We start from the raw sequence: 21,525 nt of genomic DNA, 5'->3' as shown, positions 1-21,525 counted from the left end.
AGGAGTATATTTGAGAGTCATTGAAAGCTGGCATACTTTCTAAATTTCTCTCTCCTTTCTTCTTTCTCTCTTATATTATTTCCTAGCAATAATGGAATCCTCTGGGTTTAAACCAAAGAAAAATCTGGGAGACAAGACCAGACTTTACAGGCTTTCCCCCCCCCCTGGGAGTGGCTTTTCTTTTTTCTTTTTCATTTTTGATGAATGACTATAATTTATTTCTACCAAATTTAAATAAGGCCTGCTGCCTTGTGTGTTTAACTAGGCGGGCAGAGGAAAACTGGTTTGTTTAGGAAGCAATGACTGAGAGACCCTGGCCAGGTGACAGAGGAGGGCAGAAAGAATCCAGACCAATTTGTACGTAGTATATTTTACTCCCATGAAATAAAACACATTTTTTTTCATATTTGCTGAAAAGTAAAACAATAATATTGTACGAAATGTTATACACAGGGTAGGTTGTACATAGCAGTTTCAGAAACATCATTGCATCCACCAGAGAAACTATTCTAAAACTGATATTCACACATTTTTATAATAATAATATGTTAGAAACATACAGTGTGGCATTTAGTATATACATTCCTTTGCTCACAAGCGAAAAATCCTAATCGCTTCTGTATAACATGCTTTATTTTAAAGCCTAACCTTTAAAAACACTGTTGTGAGAGTACTAACAACTGCTTTTTATAAAATTAATTTGACATTTCGATATATATACATCCTTTCAGTCATTTTAATGTTAACAATGCTAAACTTAAAAAATAACAAGCTTATAGTAATGTTAAAATGTCATATCCAGTCAAACATTTGTGTATGTCCTTGCAACTGTTGGAAATACTTTTAGTGAAAGATGTCAGACATTGAGGAAATTCCTTTGAAATCAAAGGAGCTCTCTTTAATTCAGTGGTTTCCTTTTCTCTTTATATCTTCTCTTTCTCTCCTTTTCTTTAGTGCCCACGACCTTCTAGCGTAATTCCCAGTCTTTCAAGGGCAGCATTGCCCCATCCGGCACGGTCCTAGGATCCTGGTGCTGTGGGCGGGGCTCACACTGGCCTGTCCACGGCGTACTGGCAAGCACTCAGGTTGGACGCCGGGTTCTGCACGCTGGCGTAGCCGAAGCTGGAGTGCTGCTTCGCTTTCAGTCTCAGGCTGGCCAGGCTCGAGTTACACGTGTCCCTGTAAACGTACGGAGGAGTCGGCGGCGCGTAAGGACAGGCGGGCGTCGGGACCGCGGAATTCAGCGACGGGCTGCTCAGGTTGTTCAAGTTATTCAGGCTGTTGAGGCTGGAGCCCGGGACGCCGGTCACGGCTGAGGGCACCATGCTGGACGACATGCTCATGGAGGAGATGGAATTGGGCGGGGAGAACATGCTCTGCGACGACAGAGGGTTGACGTTCATAGAGTTGAAGAAAGGGAAGCTCTTGGTGGACAGGGAGGCTGACGTGAGACCCTTGGCGGCCCAGTTGTTGTAGGAATAGCCCGGGTACATGTCGTCATAGGGCTGCATAAGCCCGTTGAACTGCGGCCCAAAGCCATTCTTGCACAGCTCAGCCTGCTGGTTGCGCTCCCGCTTTCTCCATTTGGCCCGGCGATTCTTGAACCAAACCTGGGGGTTGACGGCAAAGGAGCAAACAGATGCCACAGATCGGATTAGTAAAACCTTGATCACAGAAAGCGCCAGAGGCCACCCATGTCCAGCGCGCGCCTGCGCGCGCGTGCGCGCGCGCGCGCGCGCACACACACACACACACACACACACACACACACACACACCCCATAATTCCCCCACCCCCCACCGCCCCGCGGGCGGGAGCTGCCTGAACCGCGTCTAAAGCGAGGGAGGCCTGGCCGGCTGAGGCCCAGGCTCTGAACTGCGCCACAAACCCGTCCAACGCCTGGCGGCCTGTGGACGGCTTGTTCACTAACCCAGGCCCTCCTCTGGATCCAAACTCACTTACTGTAAAATAAACGCGGGGCAGCAGGTTTTCTGCCCAACTCTTACCCTGCCACCTTGCAAACTTGCTTCCATTCCAAAGCCACAGACACAGTGATGAGGACTAGTGGCTAAGAGGGCACCAGAGGCCTGCGCTCTCTTGCACAGCTCCTCCTTCCAGTCTCAGACCTTCCCTGCGGCCCCCACGCCACAGAACTCACAGAACTCGCTCTCACAACTGGCGCCAGGCCGCGACCCCTATCCTTGCCTAGCAAAATAGCGAATTAAAAAGCAAAAGGCCGCCTCCCCTTCAGTCTCCTAAACTCCAAAAGCTTGGCTTGTAAATCTCCGGGAACCCAGAATGGGTCACTCTGCAACCTCCCCCTCCCTTCCTCCGCTCCTACTCATCCTCCGCCCTCTCCAGTATAGGCCCCGGCTGCCAGCACTGCTCCCGCAGGGCCCAGCGGGTTTGCTTGGCTTTGCAAGCCGTCGCCTGGCCCGTCAGTCCCCACCCCGCGTCCGGTGGCCCCGACGCAACCCTTCTCTCAATCCACATCGGACCCGCCCGTCGCCGCAGACTGCGGCTTTTGTGTATTGGAGCGAGGCCTGGCCCCAGATTTCAGAGCTGACATCGGTGATGTTTCACATTACACATCTCAGCCGGGCCCAGACGCCTAATCCGCTCCTTTCCCCCCCTTTTCCCTTTCATTCTTGATTTCCTTTTTATCCTCCTTCCTCTTTGCACCCGACTGCTATAAAAAAGCACGCTTCACTCCCACTTGGCTGGACACACAGCGGGCCTGGAAGGAGGCAGCCAGAAGGAGCGACAGCCCAGCGTGGTAGAGGCGGGGGACTTGGGAGAGACTCCTGGAAAGCTGGAGGGGTGGGAGAGGTCTTTTCAGAAGGATTCCAGAGAACCCACTGATTGTGTTTTTATTTTAATTAGTTTTAATTTCTACCCTAGGCCGTGTAAACTTTGCTCAGGCAAGAAGAGTACGTGCAAGGCCCGTTCCCCTGATGCACGGGAGAGCTAATCAAAGCCTGACCTTGCGCAAAACCACGCGGCCAGAGTCAGAGCTCTAGCTCTGTGCAGTTAAACTAAAACCATCTCCAACTTCATCCCGGCTCTTATCCACCAGCAAAGCCTCATACCCTACACAAATGCAACCCAGAGAGTACCTTCCTTCCCTCTGCTTTGGGAATGCATTTTGGTCTTTATTCTTTTCATCATTATTGCCATCTTATTGTTCTTTCATCTCCGCTTTAACTGGAGGCTCTATTTTTCTATCCAGAATTGTTTTGTTTTTGTTTTTAACAGCAAAGCCTCTGGATCTTGCTATGGGTGTTTCTGCTTCCAGAATCCTAACACATTTGGAGTTTTCCACTGACCGGCATAAACCAGGATGTTGCTACCGGGTAATTTATTTAAGTGCACTTTTGCCAATCCATAAAGTACAGATTTGCTACAAAGGTAAGCCCTCCCACCTTTAAAAAATAAAACTATTATCATTGGGAAGAAGGGTGTGAATAACAATCTCCTGAGAAAGATAAATAAACCAAACCAAAAAGTCTTTCTTCTTTTTTCTTTCTAAGAGGACTAGCAGGATAGTAGTTGTGTGTCAAAATGCTTCCGTGTATCACAAAACTAAGGGATAGGGTGTGGGAGAAACCTGAATGGCCGAAAACCGAAAAGACTGTGTAAGGAGGATGAGCCGAGTAGAGAGAAAGGGCCGGGCGAGCCTGGGGGGGGGGGGGGGGGGGGGGAGAAAGTTTCCCCAGGAGGGCCAAGCCTTGCTTGTCTCCGGTGGGTTTTCCTTGTAAAAGGCGCACAGGTTGGAGCCTGTTCTCGGCTCCTGGCCTCGGCGGGATTTTATTAGCACTCTTCCGGCGACCGCAAGCCGGGAACACAATGCCCTATGCAGGGGAATGCCACGCGGCCCAGTTCCGAAGGATTCAGGGTAGCGGGGCAGTGGGCGGGTGCCGCTCGCGGAGCCTGCGCTAGGCCTGCAACCGCTGGTCTGTAAGGGGGAGCTGTAACCTCGAGACTGGGGCTGCGGAGAGGCCTTCTGCCTGTGCAAAGGCACACCGTGCCTTTCGGGAGACTGCCTTCCACACTCCCTCCGGTTCTAAGTGGCCCGCATTTCTACAATGCCTTCCTCCCTAGCCTTCCCAGGCTCCGTGAGGGGTCCTACCCGGACTCGGGCTTCCGTGAGGTTGGTCCACACGGCGATCTCTTCGCGCGTGGACATGTCCGGGTAGCGGTTCCTCTGGAAAGTGGCCTCCAGTTCCTGCAGCTGCTGGCTGGTGAAGTGAGTGCGCTGGCGCCGTTGCCGCTTCTTCTTGGACGGGTCTTCGGGGCCCACGTCCTCATTCTTTCCCTGCTGGCTCTTATCTTTTTCTGAAAACGAAACACAGAGAGGTTCCCGTCAGCAAGTCCCACCTGCTACCCGTGAACTCCAAATGGACCGGGCTGCAGAGGCCGCGGAAGCGATGGGCTGCCAGGCAGGGGAGGAGTGTGCGAGCGGCCTCTCCGGGCCGCGGTGAGCGCTGCGACTGTGGGGCGTGCAGACGTGAGTGTGGGTGTGAGCGCCCCATCTCCTCCCCTCCCCCAGCGCCGCACGTTTTATTTACATGTTTATCTCACTGTGAAGGCACATTCATTTTTACAGCCTCTTTCAAGTATATTTATACTCTTCTGCGCAGACACACAAAATTTTTTCCGGACACCTACACGCGCGCATTTTTCAGACCCCCACAGATCTCCATGCGGTTTCAGGAGACTAGTAAAGGTAGACTTTGGGATTCGGTGACCCACCCAAGTTCCTCTACCCTTTAGAAATACCGCCTCTTCTGCGGCATCGTTTCAGAAATACTTTTCTAACAAGCGGAGCTTTTCGGGAGCGGAAAGCGGAGAGAACAGACTCTGGGTTGGGGAGTCGGGGGTGGTGGCTTCTGAACGTCTTCGAATGGAGATGCCGGGATTTTTGTGACCCAGAAAACAAATATAGGGAGGCCAGGATAGGAATAGGGCAGGGAATGGCTCGCGCAGTTCGCCCCACCCCGGCGGGGCGGTCGAGGTAGGGCGAAAGAAACTCGGGGCCAAAAGAATCCCGGCTCCGGAAGTTCTGCGGGAGGCAAACTAAACGACCACTCCCACTACGCCTCCCCCTGGAGGGGTCGACTTCCTTGCGGGCGGGAAGAGCCCAGCGGCGAGGGGCGGCTGGACCCCGGTGTCCGCGGGGCCGCGCGGCGCCTTACCTGCGGCCTCGGGGCTGGAGGTGTCAGAGATGGTGTGCACCTCCAGCCTGTGCTTGGAAGAGTCCAGGGAGCGGGTCTGACCGGGAGCCAGTACCGAAGCCATGGCCAGCGGCTGGGGATGGTGACAGGAGGAAGACGAGGAGGCGGCCAACAGCTTGGTCCCTACTGCTCTGTGCTCCAAGTGCAGCGGGCCTTTCATGCAGTTCATGGACGAAGGAGCGCGCCGCCCTACAAGTCCTGGGCTGCCGCCCGGCCGTAGCCCCGTGGCCGCCGCCGCCTGCTCCGCTTTCCACTACACGCGCAGAGTTTCCGCGCTGTGGCCGCCGCGGGCAAAGCCAGGGAGCACAATCCCTGCTGAGTCTTTTTGAACCGAGCGGCCCCCGTCTCCTTCGGAAGGCTCAAGCCTTAGGGTCCGGCGGCGGAAAGTCAGCGGGCAAACGGAGACATGGGGATGTAAGTAGGCGGGCGCAGCTCGGAGCGTCTTTGGATAGCAGGCTTCCAAGCTCCAAAGCGAAACAAGAGTGGGCAAAGACCCCTTTCTTCCCTCCCTCCCTCCCCCACGTACCCCTCCAATAAGGAAAGCTAACGGCGATCGCGCTCTGCCCGCCCCCCGCGCGGCAGCCCTGACAGCAAAGTGTCAAGAGTGACAGGGACAGGTAGCTGATATTAGATCCCCCGCAGCGGCGGCAGCGGCTGCGGCAGCAACGCGGGCCTCTGGGCGCACCCTCCGTGGCACGCACACGCACACCCCCCTCGGGCCGTGGAGCTCGAGCGCGGCCTCGCAGCAGCTCAGCTCCCGGCACCCAGGCGAGCGACGGACCAGCTCTGCGGCTCCGAGCTTCCCTGTTGGCCTAACATCTTAAAACCAGAGGCGGGCTTCCTGGTGCCCAGACGTCACTTTGCCGCGGCCCTCCCAACGCTCCCCGCCTCCGCCTCCTCCCAGACCCTTCGCCCAGCGGGAGTGACGTGGCTCCGCACCAATCAGAAGGCCCCGAGCCCCGGCGGAGGACAGCCCTGTCTGCACCTATCAGCTGTGCGGGGCTGGGCTAATACCTCACTGTGCCCACCAAGTCTACACCGGCCGGCTCCCGGGAATTCTGCTCCGGCCCAGCCGAAGAAGATCTTGCTTTTAGTTCAGGCGGGGAGGCGGAGAGATGAGGCTGGGAGTAAGAGGCTCGGGAGAAAGGAGCGGAAAGGTCCAGAGCTGAAAGGTACAAGGATCAACATGCCTCGCATCCCTTCCTTTTTGTATCTCACTACATCCATTTCCAAGCGAGAGATGCCTTTTTATCCCCCCCTGTATGGAAAGGGGGCATGCTACTTAAAACCAGAAAAAAATTGAAAAACAGCAACACATCACCTCTCCGATCTTAAATTTTCCAAACAGCCTGTCAAGTGAATGCTGCGCTAATCTGAAGAAGCTTTATTTTAATTGCAAAGAAGACAAAGCCCTGAGAAGGCCGGCTAATAAATTAGAAATCGAGAAGCAAATGGACCCGTCAAAAGAAAATTACCTTGACTTTAAACGAACAACTGTTTGGCGGTTCACTCTGGATTTATACAAGAATAAAAAGTCGCCTCAGATCACGTTCTCTGTAATGCTTATTAGACCCCAGACAGAAAATACACAATAGAATAGAAACCCTAACCCAGCATTTTCAAAATGCTGAAAGCTTATCCATTCTACTTAGCGTTGATTAAGACACATATCCAAGATCTTTCAAATTCCTTGTACACTGTATTAAGCTTGTCCTAACCCTAGAGAGAGCCCGCTTTAAATTCGACTCTCTTGTTTACTTTATTATCAATCAGATTCAAATCCATAAAGCCTGCAGAATCAACAACCTTGAGCTAATTATATATAAAATGTGCTTTAATGAATTTCCATACAATTAAGAATGTTGCCAAATAACCACTTTCAAGGATATTTTTTTAAGTCATTTTCTTTTCCTAGAGAACTCAAGGCTGCTGAATCTTTAAAGTCCAAGCAGGCAGAGGCAGTAGAATGGGGGCGAAGGGCAAAAGCCTAGGAGAACACTCAGCTCAGAAAAACCAAAGCCTTATTCATTTATTTTTTTAAAAAAGAAAAAAAGAAACACCTTGGGGACATACAACTCTTACAACACTATTTCCAAAAAAAAAAAAAAAATTAATTTCCAAAGGAATTAAAGAAATACAAACGTATCATTCAAAATAACTTTTGAAAGTCCTTTTGTCCTTTGCTTACTTAGGTCATGGGGAGAGCACAAACTAATCTCTTCTGGGTTTCTGCATTGGTGATTGCTTTATTGTGGAGTTAGTGTTATCATCCCTGAATGTGTATTTGTTTGACATTACAGTCAATGATTTGTAACATCAGTATGAGGTATCTTCAGAAAACTCCCTCCTTGTCCTTGTTCACAAGATTGGGAAACTTACTCAGTCTGGGGCAGAGTGGATGAGGCAGACTGCAAATTATGTTTGTAACCTATGTGTCTCTACTTTGCCGGGCTCTCTCTGCCAAACCCTATCTGCAATTCCTCCCCCATTTTAAACATGCTCGAGAGCCATCCAAAGAAGCAAATGACATTTGTTCTTCAGTTTCTCCCCAGAAGTATCATCCCACTTTAAGAAAAATTTAGCTGAAAGGAGGAATTTTCTTTATAGTAAGCTTTAAAGCAGCATTTCTAGTTTTAACCTTTTATTCCAGTTCGCCCCATTCCAAGCATACATACACCTGCTCAGAGCAGAACACATCCTCATGTGACAAGTCTGCATTAGCTGAGGCTCATACATCCAGCTATATTAGGTCCTGCAATCTTATCACTAAATTATACATATTACACCAGCAGCCTGTTGGTAAAGAAGGTTAAATTAATTTACATTCTGCTCATTATCTGGTGCTTAAATGACGCATTTTATCCCTGAGATTTGGCGGAGAATCTCCTCAGACCCCACAGCGTTTCACCGAAGACAATGCTCTTACATTTGTAGTGGTTTTTAATCTGATAAGACTCTAATTTGCTTAAGTCTTTTAAATAAGGGTTTTAAATGTTTCTAGCCGTTTTCTTATTGAATTTCCTCTAATTCCCCCAAGATCATAAAGTGTATGTGTAAAGTAAATATTTCCTCCCATTGCACTGCCAGCCGATGACCTATAACTAAGTCAATATGAATTCAGCTCTTTTCTGCCCAATGTGTTTACTAATCATATTCCAGTTTCTTTTTTTAAACCTCAGTATAGCTCCAGTCCCCAAAATAACACCCCCATAAAGCTTCATTTCATGAAGAGATTCCATCATATGAACAAATGATAAACTACAGTGAGTATACTTTCTTTCTTGGTATTAGTTTCTTTGAGATTCAAACCCCGGAGAGGCAATTTTTGGTGGAGGCTTTGGGTGTTTCTCACAACTCCTTACTCAGGAGGCTGAGGAGCTCCACAGAAACATATAGATTTCTAAGCTCATCTCTCATTAAACCCACAGAATTTTGATTTAAACTCGGTGGCTCTGTTGACTAACAACTCTCATCAGGGCAGATACACAAACGGGAAGACCTAGTCTCCAAACCAGCTTCCAAAGCAGCTGAAAAACCCCAGGGCGAGTGACAGCTCAACATAGTGCTAAAGGGTAGTAGAGGTTGGAAGTGCTGGTGATCTTCAGGCAGCCTAAAAGCCTAAAAGGATGAGGAATCTTAAATTGTACCTATCCACTGCAAAGTCAAGTGGAGAATAAAGACAATTATCTGGAGATATCTGGTTAAAGTAAATTAATAAAAAAACACAAAACATAACCATGTCTATGTATCTATCTACCATCTATCTAGATAATGCACATATGAAATATATACCCCCCCCCCAACTCAACTGAGCCAGTAAGGCATTTCTTTGCATTTTTCCAACCAGAGTTTCAACTCTCTCCTAATCTCCTAATCACTTCACACATGGTGAGATCGGCTGACCCCCTTCTCAGACCCAGTTCCATGGATGGTGGGAGCACACCAACATGAAAAGTCTAGATGGAGAAAAGCAAGTGAGTAGTGGGACCCCCCCCCCCCAAAAAACAAACAAACAACAAACCCAAAAACAAAAGAAACAAACAAACAAAAAACCCAAACAAACAAACACTTTTCAATGAAAACAGTGGTGATAATGGTCGGCAATTTAGGAGACTTAGTCTACAAAAACTTAATCCACTTAATATTGTGGGTGCACAGATATTGGTAGTATAGATAAGGAAGGGGTTGAAAGCAATCCTATGTATTTTGCAGGTTGAGCACTACCTCTGCACCCCCCACCTCTGCACAGTCTTCTTTAACTGGTTCTAGAAATCTCTATGACTTCAGCCTCCATCACAGAAATTTCCAATCCAGAGAAATATCAGGATGGTCAGTTCAGGGAAGCTGGAGGTGCTGCAAGGCCCCCACGGAGGGCAGGGGTGGGGGGAAGGGAAGCCCAGTGCGGGTTTAGGTTTTCAAGTCCGAAGACATTCAAGAATTGTCTCAGTTGGGTTTTCTTTGCTTATTCTTGCAAAGCCAGACCCTTGAGGAGGGAAATGTGTGACACGGGGTCAGGCGTGTTTTGAGCTGCTGGTATTTGCCACCGATTACCAGTCTTAAGGTCTTATTTAATTTCACACTCTTTAGTGTTAGTTGCGCAAAGCCCCTCTGGCCTTCGCGAGGAGATTGGTTGGGTTATGCCTCCAAAGTCTGGGGTGCGGGGTCCAAGTATGGACTTCAATCCAACCAAGCAATCCACAACTGTTTTGGGGGGGTGGGGTGGAATCTGTCTTCAGAGCTCACCTGTAAGATCGCTCATTAGATGTCTCCCTGCGCTGGCTGTCAGACCTTAGAGGGATGGGAGTCTTGCTCTGGCCCAGGCCAGTTCAAGGCTGAGGCGGCCCAGACTCAGCTCAGAGCCACGTGACAGGCATGTGTGTGCGTGCGCGTGTGGTATAAGGCGCAGAGGTCAGATGGAGACCTTGCACCCCACTCAAGAAGTGGCCCTTCCTCCCCTCCTTCTTCTTCTGCCTGCCTTTTCTCCGCACACAAACCAATCTGGAAAGGCCCCCTTCGCTGTACCCCGTGCTCCAGGCACGAAGCGGAAGCACCCAGACATTTAAACGTTACTGTGGTTGATCCCCTCCTACCCCATTCTCTAAATGGATTTAAAAAGGGCTGGTTTGTAAAAAGGGGCAGATTGTTTTCTGAATCAAAGTCTGTGCACGTACTGAGCAGCACCTACATTCCCTGGGTCTCTGCCAATGGCACCCATATTTTAGTCTCACACTTGAGCTTTGGAGTAACTAGCTGGGGGTGCTCAGTGTCGGGGTGGGAGAGCTACCCCCACACTGGCAGGTGAAGAGAAAATCGGGGATTAGCAGAGTCAGGACGGGTGGGGGGATGCTGCTGAAATCATTAAACCCACGTGCTACAATGCCTTTTCACGTTAGTTTGTTAACACAACAGGTTTATTCAGAGAACGTTTAATCCCAGAAAACTAGTAAAAGTAGAGTGGTATAAATATGTCTTAGCAATGGGGGGGGGGGGAGGATGAAAATGAGATAGACACTAATATCCAGGTCCAGAGAGAACTGGAAAGGTACTAACTAAAGTCACTTTTAAAAATTGGATTAAAACTCGCCTTTTTCTCTTTTCTCTATTTCTCCTCTCTAGCTCATGTCTGTTTCCCTTTTCTATTTCTCTTGCTCTCCCTTCTTTCTGTCTTCCCTCTCCCAGACATGCTGGTAGCTAACATTCAGCATTAGTTGTCATGGTGACCATAAATCACATAAATCCAAAAATACCCACCTATAATCTGAGATGAAGCTTTTATTTCCCTAGCGAAATAATATTTTAAAAGCTGTCAGCTGACAAAAAAAAAAAAAAAAGGAACCTACCTCATCGTAGTAACCCGAGTAATATATTACTTCTAAAGGTTTAAATTAAAATGTCATCCTGTTAAAAACATGGTGGAAGAATTTTGGGTACTCTTCATGTCAGATCCTCACAAGGAAGTCGACTCCACCGCTCCTGATCACTCTTTAACACATATACCCAATTCTGCTGTTCATTCTCCTTCCATTAATTTCTTCCCTCCCCTCTCAACTATCTAAGTCTGCACAGATTCTGCCTTAGGTTGTAAAAGAAAGGAGTCTCCACCTGGATCAGAAGGAGCTCAATCCTCTGCCTGAGCCTTTTGAGGACCTTGTGTATTGGTGCTCTGTTATCAATCACTTCCCCAAATGAAAGATGGGGACTTTGGGGAAGAAAAGGTTCTGGTCAGGATCCAAACGAAGGTGACTTCCTAGAGGAACTGAGAAGAAATGCAGAGAGGACTGGTGGGGGCAAATGGAGTAGTGGAGAACTGAGCTGGGTGACCAGATTCAGTGGTTAAGCCCAGCCTAGGAAAGGTACCTGTATTCTCCCACTTCTGCCCTTTTCTCCAGAAAAGAAACTTTCCTATTTGGAGCCCCTGGTGGGGGAGGGGGGTGGCGGCCACAGTTGGGCCTTTTGTCTTCTACCTTGGGCTTGTTGTCTTTTGCCTATCTTTGGATTACAGGGTATTCGCCTAGATGAAGAGCCATTAATTACCCATTCAGTCAATATTAGGAAGACGACAAAGCTTTTTACATAGGATTAAGAAGACATCAGATTGTTCCATTAGTATATTCCTGCTCACGAATAAGCTTTCGTTATACATTTCCTTTTCCCTCCGAGTCGCTCTAACAACTGCTGCATATATTAACAGCAGGAGGTTTGGAATAACAACCCAACCAGCCTTATGAAACTTTGAGCGCACTTGGTGTCAGTAGCAAGGAACACGACCTGTAAAAAGACTACCTCTGCGGGCGGGGATCCACAGGGAGTGACTACCTATTGCACAACTGGTACAATTTCCCCTGACGGGGAAAAAAACCCACAAAAGGCAGAGGCATCTGCTGACAATAAGCTAGACTCGGTGGCGGGTGGAGTAGGATGGGGTGGGGAGGCAGGGGTGGTAGAAAAGAAAATGGAAATCCCTCTCCTTAACCCTGTTCCCCTCTCTCGTGGCTTCTTCCTCGGACCTCCTGCCCCTTCTGCAAGCCCCTGTCCCTTACCCCGGGCCTCACCAATGGCCCTCTACCCTTCTAAGCATCCCCTTTCTTTCTAACAACGCTCAGGCCCCAAGCACTGCCGCAGGTACCACCACATCGCGTTTTGCAGGAGATGGTCTGAACCTGCTCTAGCTAGTTCCTTGCTAACATTAAAGCTGCTTCATAACAGTGAAGGGAAACCGGCTTATTTGCTTTCAGGGGGTACATTAGGAATCCACGTAGTATGTGCTCGGCAAACATTTGCTGATTGAATGAATGAAGGGTTTGCTGCCGCCAAGGCGGCGGGGAGTTACCCCGGGTTCTCTGAAGAAGACTGGGGCCAAGCTGCCATTGAGAGAGTGTGTCTCGGCTGGGGGCGCCACAAGGGGCCTTGGGGTCCCCCTCCCAAGGGAAGGACGTTGGCACACACCAGAGACCTTGGTGAGACTCTTTCAGCTCACTCATTTAGCCAAGGCTACTTAAAAATTAATGGCGTCTCTGGGGAAGGTGCCCGCCCAAGTCTGGTCACCGAAGCTAGGCACCCCGACCGCAGGGCGGCAGCTCTGTCCGATTTCAGCCCGGAATCCAGAGCCACCACCCCGAAACTTTAAGGGTTACAGACAAGGGAGGATCGGTTCCCCCCACCCGCCTTCCTGAAGGTCAAGAGCACTTTCTGAATTCAGCAAGCAGGCTTTTTTGGGGGGACACTCAAAGCAAGGAAGTCAAGGATCTCTGTTCTAGGGGGACATTCTCAGCAGACCTCTGAGCCTTCTTTCTGGGTTACAGCTAAACTTGCCAACTCTTCCCGCCTCCACTTGGATGCCTAGCCTTCCTTTTTCTACCCTCTCTCAAACCCCTGGATTTAGGGGTCTCCAGCCGACCTCCTACTCCACCTGCTTCAGGGTTTGAGCCAGGCCGTGGGCCAGCCCAATGGGTATCAAGGGGACAAAGATTCGCTTGGAAAGGAACGAAAGAGTCCCAGCCTTCCAGAGGTTAACCTTGTCTACTTGGGGACTGTTTTCAGTCTTTAACGAAGACACGATGTTTTGGAGGGGTTGAGGAGAGGGTAGTGCCAATAATAAAGTACCATGGCCCCTTTTGAAAAAAGACATGCCATTGTAAACATTTTTTTTTCTTTCTGAAAGAAAAAAAAAGCTATTAAAAAAGGGAGAAAAATCTTTCTTTTCAAAGCAGGCTGTGGCCAGGGGTTTGCATATGACATAGATTAAATTTACTTATATTTAGTAAAGGGGACTCTGGCAACCTTCCTTGGAGGCACTGTAGTTTTGCTTACTCATGTGTGACATTTTTTTTTTGTTTATTACATCCCTAAAAGCCAATAGAATCAAGATTTTCAGGATTTCTCCCTATCGCATGCCTCTCCTTAATTAATGGTATTAAACATGTTTAGGCAGCAATTTTCCTCTTCTGTCCAAAAGGTAGAAAACAGATTGTTGCCAATGTGGAGGATCAGTGCACTAGAATAATCCGGGCCTGAAAGTTAATGGGTAAGGAAACAGTCCTTCATTATTTCTAGTTCTTTATTTATCTACTAATTATCAAAAGTGGATGCCCAGTGGCGACTGTGACAGGAACAGAAAGGACTCCCCGGCTGACCACGGCTTCTTGCCCACGTTAAGAGGTTCCCATCCCATCTCTAGCTTCCCCTCGGAGGGGCTCCCATGGAGACCACCTGTCCTCAGAAACCATTCCTGAGGTCTAGGAGCCCTGGGTTGGGGTGGGGATAAGAGACGTTAGGCAGCTCTCCAGCTCCCAACGCATCGGGAAACGTCAGCTTCAGCTGGGCGACTGTCAGCCCGCCCCGCGCAAAGCGAGATTGGGGAGCTCCCCTAGTCTGGCCAGACGGAACCTGCACGAAACATTTCTCCAGGAGTCATCGCTGTTCTTGATTTTTAACCATATCCCAAACATACTCCGGTCTAATAATTTATTTTTACGACCGATTATCAAACAGAGGAAGAATTTAACACAATCTTAATGACAGAAATCACCCGACGTTATCTCTGCACGGCCCCATTTAACCCCATGGGGTTAATCCCGGACAAGTGAGCGTTTAACTAGCCCAGCGGGAGGACTCGCGATAGCGTGCAGTGCCAGGCAGCTTCGCTCCCGACCATTTTAGAAGTTTTACTTATGCAAATGATAATTTTCTCAGGTTTACCGGGAAGCACGAATGCAGGGCCTTTGTTTTCTTCTTAGCAACACGGTTTGTTTATTTGGCGGGGCGTCCCAATTCGCCCCCCTCCGGCACACATTACATTTGTATCCTTACACTTTAATCCGGAAAGAGGGGGTTAGGGGCCGAGGGCTGGGGGGGGGGGGCTTTATCTCCTCACACTATCAAAGGTCAACAACTTCCTAAGGCTAGGCACTTGTTATTACAGTAGCCTGGGAAACCCGGAGAACAGGACAGTTGTTAAATTTGAATTTTTCATGTATTCCAAGGGAAAGCTTGCACACACGCGCGCGCGCACACACACACACACACACACACACACACCCCTAAAGGGCAAGTTTCCGTTTAGCAAAGGCCTATGCAGTGAGTTGGAGACATTCTGGCTTTTACACAAGCCTTTGAGCAGCAGGGCCCCTTGACTCGTCCACAGTGAAACCAGCTAATCAAGCAACGACACCACCAAAACCCGAGGCCTTGCAACCTGCACAACAGGTAGGTTCGCGTCGACGGGGCGCACACTTCATTACACCCTTGGCTGCGGCGCACAGTCGCTGCCCTCAGGCTCTGCGGGGCTCTAGTCAGCTCCTCCAACTCCCGGCCAGGCAAATCTTCGCCCTACGCAAGCCTCCGGTGCATGCCTTCCGCGGCAAACCCCGCGCCCACAAGCCTGGGCGGGGCAAGGCTGAGAGAGGCCGGGGCAGAGAGCACCCTTGGTGGTGCTACACGCAGTGGGACATGGCGGGCGACAGAGGTCGCTGTTGGACTACTTTTCCACGCCAGCTAGCGGCGCAGAGGTAGGTTGGGGTGTGCGTAGGAGATGAGGCCACAGGGAGAGAGCGAAAAAGAGCCAGAGAGAGAGGTGTTGGGTCTCAGGAGTGCAGTATACTTTTGGGGAAAGGAATTAACGTCCCTGGGACGGCTGCTTCCCGTCCCACACAGGGGCCAAGTGTCTAAGTCAAGGGACAGGCGCGCCTGTCTGGCGGCCTAGCCTCGGTGCGCTGTACCCGAAGCCCAGAGGCCCAGAGGCGGGTGACCTGCGCGCGGCCTGCGCTTCGCTCCCGGCCTTACCAGTGGCGCCGGGATGCTGCCGCGGGAAGAGCTTGCTGCTGGCCGCCTCTTTCCGGCTCTCGGGAGAGTCTGTGAACTCGACCTTTTTGATTTCGGAGTCTTTGGAGAAGAGGCATTCAACGGCCGCCGGCTGCACGCCTGGGCCGCGCGCGCCCGCCCCACAAGCGGGTAGAGAGACGCCCCGGACCGCGGTGGAAAGAAGCGAGGGTGTTGGGGGTGGGGGTAGGAGGCAGGACGAAGAAGAGAAAGAGGGACAAAGAGCAAAGACCCAGTTAGAGGAAAGGGCGGAGGTCGCTCGCGTCTCCCGGACCCTCTGGCAACCCGGAGCAGGGCGGCACACACTTTCCGCGCCTCCCAGGCTGCCAGGGGCTCCCTCAGAGGGAGGAGTAGGCCCCGGGCATCGGGACGCGGTGAGCAGTTCCCTCCCTATCCATACCCCCCAGTTCCTACCCCCGGGAGAGGCTGCCGGTGTCCCGGTTCTGATTCCCTTTCCGCCCCGGCTGGTCTCTCCGGGAAGAGCCCCTCGCCGCCGCCTCGCCAAGGGGCCGGTGCCCTCCTGCCGCCCTCGCATGGTGCGGTGTCCCGTCGAGTGACCCCGGCAGAAGAAGCGCGTTCTTACCTAATTGCACACACGCCGACACTAGTTTGCGGCAGTTGGTCTCCATTCCCCGTTGTCTGCAAAATAAAAGAGAAGGAGGGTCGTGAGAAGCAGCGGGGTCTCCGAGCGTGCAGGGTTCAGTGGACGCTACCTGTAGGGCGGACAACTGCAAACTCGCTCTTAAGTGCCTACTCTGGGTTGGGTTTCGGGCGTGCTCCTCAGCCTCATCCCCACCCTAGCCCCTGGTCCAGAACAACTGAATGTTTACCAAGAGGGGGATCTCCCTCCAGAGTTGCGGTGAATGGGTGCAGGGGCTCTCGACGGATAAATCCATCATGTCCTGGGGGACTTAGGCTGCGGAACTACTCTCAAGGTGTTTATGTCAGGAGTTAAGAGCCCGTCTGAACACGGGGGCAACCTTAGCAGGTACAGAATTTGGGGGTGAGTGGAGAGGACTTTTCTATGTAAGAGGTTGTGTGGAAGACCACCATTCAGCACAGGACTTTCGGTCAGTAGACGCTAAGTAAACATTTGTAGACTATCAGACTCAACTTGTACCTGCCCTAGACAGCGGTTTTCCTCGATTTTCTGTAATTCTGAAATGAACGGGACTCTTAAAGCTCTTGGCCTAGGGTACTCCAGGAGCGAGCTGGCTTCGGGCCTCTCATCCATCAGGAGCCACTTTTCCATATTTAGCCACACTTTTCCCTGGAGATACTCACCCGGCCATTTATTTACCCTAAACTAAGATTTAAGATCGCAGAGGAGGGAAACGAAGTGGACTGAGTGAGACAGAAGAGAACGGGGCAAAAGTCCGGAGGGTTTTCTACCCAGCGAGGACGTAGAAATAACTCTCAGAGAACGGCTGCCCCGATTCAACCCCGGCAAACCAAATCTTTTTCAAAATTCCAACCACAACGCAGCGAGCCAAGCGTTTAACGCGCGCCCCCTTTTTCCGCCACAGGCAAACCGGGAGAGGTGGGTGGCGAGAGGCTCTGTCCGGGTGGGTAGAAGAGCCGCGGCAGCTTTAAAGACAGAAGGAAAGAAAGAAGGTCTCGGGCTCCCCAGGCCCTTTGGATCTCGGTGCCTGCCTCTCTCCACGCTAACCAGGGTATGCCGGCGGCGGGAGGGCCCACTTCGCTGTGGTCCAGGGTAGAGGGGAGGAGCGGGCGTTGCCCCTTTGGCGCAAGAGCAGAGGCGGGGCAGGGAGCTGCGGGTCTGGCTCTAGTCTGGGTCGTGTTTCCCCGCTCCTTGGCCTCTGCTGGAACAAGCCGAGCCCCGGGAGCCTCTGGCCAAGGTCGCCGCTTAGAGGAGGGGCTGCCCGGCGCCGCGGCGTGGGTGTCCAGGGGTTCCCCCCCACCCGCTAGCTGGGACGTGGGCGGGGGCTCTGCCGATCCTTGCAGGCCCGGGGACCCAGAAGTAGCAGTTTGGCGGCTCCAGATTTAGTGATTCTGCAGTAAAATCACAGGATTAGTCCCTGATTGAGATGTCTGTTCGTGAGATATTACAAAATTCATTATCACAGCTTTCTACTAACTCGATATGAAGTAACACAGATGGGATTTTATTAGTCCAGACTTCAAATGTTTACTTATGATAATTTCGGGGGAAATTTGCATGTCACCATCAATTCGATAATCTTTTTTTTTTTTTTTTTAAACATCTGAACTGGCTGCATTATTAGCGGGTAGCCGAAGCATTGCAGATGGTAACTGCAAATAGTTTTCATTTTTTAAAGAAATGAAATATACAAAAGAAAAAGATGGGGTCGCTCAATATAAAGTCAGCCAATTATTACACATTCTCCCCCCCCCCCCACTCCCAAGCTCCAGTGCTGAAGGCCAAACAAAGCAATACAAAACAAATCAAGAACTCTGCTCTAAGGATTGAAAAGAAGGTCAAGGCGTGTTCCTTAGCTCACTCCTAAGTGTCCTTGTGACTTGGGGATTTATTTTGCAGTCAAAATGAGCCGTGAGACCTGCATTTTTTTTTCTTCATATAATTACCAGGCCTACTGGACGAACTGAATCTAAATAACTGAGGGAGATAGTTTTTAAAAATAACCTCCAATTCCTGCCTGCTGATCCTTAAACTTGCCCTGTCAAGCAAGACAAGTCTTACTAGGCAAATTTGGCTGCAGGATTTAGGGGCCAGCCTCCACCACTAATCTCACAAATTAAGATGCGCAACTTTTCTTGATGGGAAGTTGTTCTCATCCCAAAAGTTCAAGTCCTGGTTTGAACGTATATGCCAGGCAATCTTGTTTTGCCTAATTTGAGTTTTCTATTGTGAGTATGCTAAAAAGCACCACATAGTTAATGAAGCATACTGAACCACACTGGCCAAAGCAGGCAGTAAAAGCCTGAGAAATAAAACAATTTTCTTAAAAGTAATTTCTGATGATTGCCATAAGAGGAAATCGCAGGAAAAAAATACAGTTCTAATAATTCCAAATTCTTTTACATTCCCCCCCTTTCCATTTTTTGTTACCCCGTAACAAAATCTTCAGTGGAAAGTTTAAAAATAAACAGCACAAGAACATATGTTTTAAATGAACTAAATTAAGGAGATTAGCCACTAAATTAATTTGCAGTGGGTAATCGTTTAAGGAAATTAAAATACTGCTTAACACAATTCTGTATTTTACCAGTTTAAGCCTTCTTTTAAACCAATTAATATTGATGCTTTAGGAACACTTGAAGACAATATGCTCAACTTGAGGAACAAAGCACCTGAATAATTTAAGTGTAGTTTTGCTGAGGTAAAGTAAAACATTCCATAAATGAAGTAGCTATTCAAATTTTAGGGACTGTTTGATTATTAAAACCTTGTATGCTTATTTTATGTTACACTAGTAAAAATCCTCATCTATTTTGTGCCGGTGCTTTGTTTCCTTGACATAATTGGTATTTGAATTTTAGATAAATTTCTTCCAAACTTATATTAGAACCACCTTTAATTCTTATTAATGGCCTAAGAACTGCAAGGAAATCTCTGTAAGTCAGATTAGTTTTCATAAAAATATTTTAGAATATATGAATGCCTGTGTTATTTTAATTCATAATAGTAAAAGTTTTTTTTTTTTCATTTAGTTTACTAAGACATAATACACACACAAAAAGGAGTAAAAATCACACTGCCCTATGGTGGCTTGATTTCTGAATTACTTAGGAAAGTAAAGTCATTGAATTGGAATGAAAAGAGAACCATATTTCTCAGATTTAGAATCATAATTTTTTTCTTACTCGACAGTTGGAAAATAGTCCTCTCCTCTCTACCCATTTAAAATGTATCTCCTGAAGTGCAAGATTGGAGTTGACTGGTGATCAATTTAAAGGATTTATAATCCGAAGTAATTGTGTAAGCTTGGCATCCAGGCCTGGTTCCCAGGTAATTCGCTTGGGCCTGAGAGGTCACTAACTGCCAGTTAAGATGGAATCTTTTTTCCAATTGGTAACAATGGGAAAGGGGCTAATCTTCCAGTAGCTGAAACTTTGTACCCTGCCCTTTATCTTGAGAATGCTAATCCTCAGCCTGAGGATTTGTCCCTGCAGTGTTGGCACCGAGATTTAAGGGAAGATACCTCGTTTTAAATGCCAGCCATGGTCTCGCTTCCCACTCGACTTCAGCAACCCCATAGATTGTTAGTGTCTGCGACTGGGGACGGGAGGAACAGGGCTTTGCGAGGTCTGTTTGCCAACTGAGTTACTTCGGGGGGGGGGGGCGGGAAGGCAGCCCCAAGAACCACAAATCACCTACGGTGAAGATTCTCCAAAGTGGAACAAATTTCCAAACTCGCATTATCTCACATCCCTGCTGAAAGAGACGGCCTCCACTTACCGGCTACCGGGAGAGAGCTGCTGTCTCCGCGTCCCACCGCTTCCCGGGGAGACTTCCAGCGATCCGAGGCGCAGGCTGCACCGCAAGCGCCGGAAAGCCAAGCCCGAGAGGACTGCGGGGCTCCCGAGGGTGCCAAGTTCCGAGGGAGTCCACGGGTGCGCGGCGGCCGCCGGAACCTAGCCGTCACTGGCAGTTTCTTTCTGCTCCTCTCCAGCTTTCTCGCTCGGTCTCGCACTCTCTCTCCCCTCCCTCGCTCTCATCCCTCTCTCTTCCCTCAGCTCGGTCTCCGTGTGGGGAGTGACGTGACGTCAGCAGAGATTCCACCAAACTCCACTGCACAGTGGCGGGCGGGCGGGCGGCCGAGCCCGGCTGCGCGGCGGGCGTTCAAGGAGCGAGCACAGCGTTCGGGCGAGCGCGGGGGGAGCGAGCAGGGGCGACGAGAAGCGAGGCAGGGCAGGGAGGTGAGGCCGGCAGGCCGGAGACTCGGGAGCCGGAGGAAGAGCCCGGAGAGCGAAAGAGGGTTCAGGGGACCGGGCAGGGCGCTGGGACTGGAGCAGAAGAGCAGCAGGCGCAAGCACTCCCACTGTGGATGGGAGGATAGGAGGGGAGGGTGGGATGGAGCAGAACAAGGAATCTGCGCCGAACCGGGAGCTCTAATAAATCAGAGGTGGGGTGGGGGTGGGGGTGGGGAGGAGACCGGAGCGTCCGGGAGACAGAAACGTACTCTTGGGGAGCAAACCAGGACGGAGAAGGAGGAAAGGCCAGGGAAAGTGGCCCAAGAAATGGAACAAAGGACTGTGTGCATGGGTTTTGTTTGGGGCGAGGCATGTAGGGTGTGAGTACGAGAGTGCCTGTATGTGACCTTCTTTCAGGCCTGCAGGGTTGAGAGACGAGTTCACAGAAACGAGGAGAGATTGCGGAGTGGGGATGGTGGTGATGTGAGGGACGCACTAGAGGCTGGAGAGAAAGTAGGCGGAGTGGGGGTGAGAGAGGATGGCTGAGGAGTAATCTGGAAAAGTGGGGCCAGCGGGGAGGGGGGATGGTGGGGAAGAGGGCTGGGAAGGCGACAACCGAGACTAGTCAGCCGGGGAAGGCCCAGAGACTTGGCCCAGCACCGCCGGCCGGGACACCACGCCCGAGGTCAAGGCGGGTGGACCAAGCACGCTGCACCCGCTGTCCGCGCGCAGGTGGGCACGGTCGCGCACTGACCAGAGTACACGAAAGGATTGCTCTGGACGAGGTTCGGGCGTTCATAGAGTCTAGAATTTCCTCTGCTGTACCTACACTCAACAAGTTCACCCCGGGTCACGGATATCTCATTTTTTAAAATGACGAGGTTAAGGTTCCTGGCGAGCATGGTATTAAATTGCAAGGCTTGGTGGTGGGGGTGGGAGGGGAAGCTACTCTCAAATTCACATTTGCTCTTAAAAATCGAAGAACACGTGAAGTTAGAGGAGTCATTTTCATTCGGAAAGTGTGTCTTACTTCTAAGCCCTGATTTTCCGATTTCTTGACTGGAGCAGGGCGTGTATTTTGGTAGCTAGCAGGGTGTTTTTGCTTCGTCCTGCCTTT

The 21,525-nt window shown here is 50.2% G+C and overlaps 1 protein-coding gene across 2 annotated transcripts; it reads right to left on the bottom strand.

Annotated features, from left to right (window-relative positions):
* Nucleotides 1–373: 373 nt before the first annotated feature.
* PITX2 (paired like homeodomain 2) lies at nucleotides 374–20,210 on the bottom strand. 2 transcript variants are annotated; one of them, XM_047856177.1, is made up of 4 exons: nucleotides 19,954–20,210; nucleotides 16,135–16,190; nucleotides 4,130–4,335; nucleotides 374–1,610 (listed from the first exon to the last, which is right to left on the bottom strand). In XM_047856177.1, the coding sequence occupies exons 2-4, from the start codon at nucleotides 16,178–16,180 to the stop codon at nucleotides 1,047–1,049; spliced, it is 816 nt and encodes a 271-aa protein (XP_047712133.1). In that variant the 5' UTR covers nucleotides 16,181–16,190; nucleotides 19,954–20,210; the 3' UTR covers nucleotides 374–1,046. The 2 variants fall into 2 exon arrangements, with proteins under 2 accessions (XP_047712133.1, XP_047712132.1); XM_047856176.1 differs by lacking the exons at nucleotides 16,135–16,190; nucleotides 19,954–20,210 and adding an exon at nucleotides 5,196–5,733.
* Nucleotides 20,211–21,525: the final 1,315 nt, after the last annotated feature.

The sequence above is a fragment of the Prionailurus viverrinus genome, chromosome B1, assembly GCF_022837055.1.
Source record: "Prionailurus viverrinus isolate Anna chromosome B1, UM_Priviv_1.0, whole genome shotgun sequence".
In the NCBI taxonomy this organism is placed as follows: domain Eukaryota; kingdom Metazoa; phylum Chordata; class Mammalia; order Carnivora; family Felidae; genus Prionailurus; species Prionailurus viverrinus.
The sequence above is the reverse complement of the archived record's forward strand: the minus strand, read 5'-3'. Positions and strand labels throughout refer to the sequence as shown.

What these genes read in the sequence shown, in the direction of transcription:
- PITX2 (XM_047856176.1), bottom strand. Translation starts at nt 5,403, where the DNA reads ATGAACTGCATGAAAGGCCCGCTGCACTTGGAGCACAGAGCAGTAGGG. An exon ending in CTCCAGCCCCGAGGCCGCAG is followed by an intron (nt 4,336 to 5,195) that starts GTAAGGCGCCGC and finishes TTTCGTTTTCAG; the next exon opens with AAAAAGATAAGAGCCAGCAG. An exon ending in TCACGGAAGCCCGAGTCCGG is followed by an intron (nt 1,611 to 4,129) that starts GTAGGACCCCTC and finishes GTCAACCCCCAG; the next exon opens with GTTTGGTTCAAGAATCGCCG.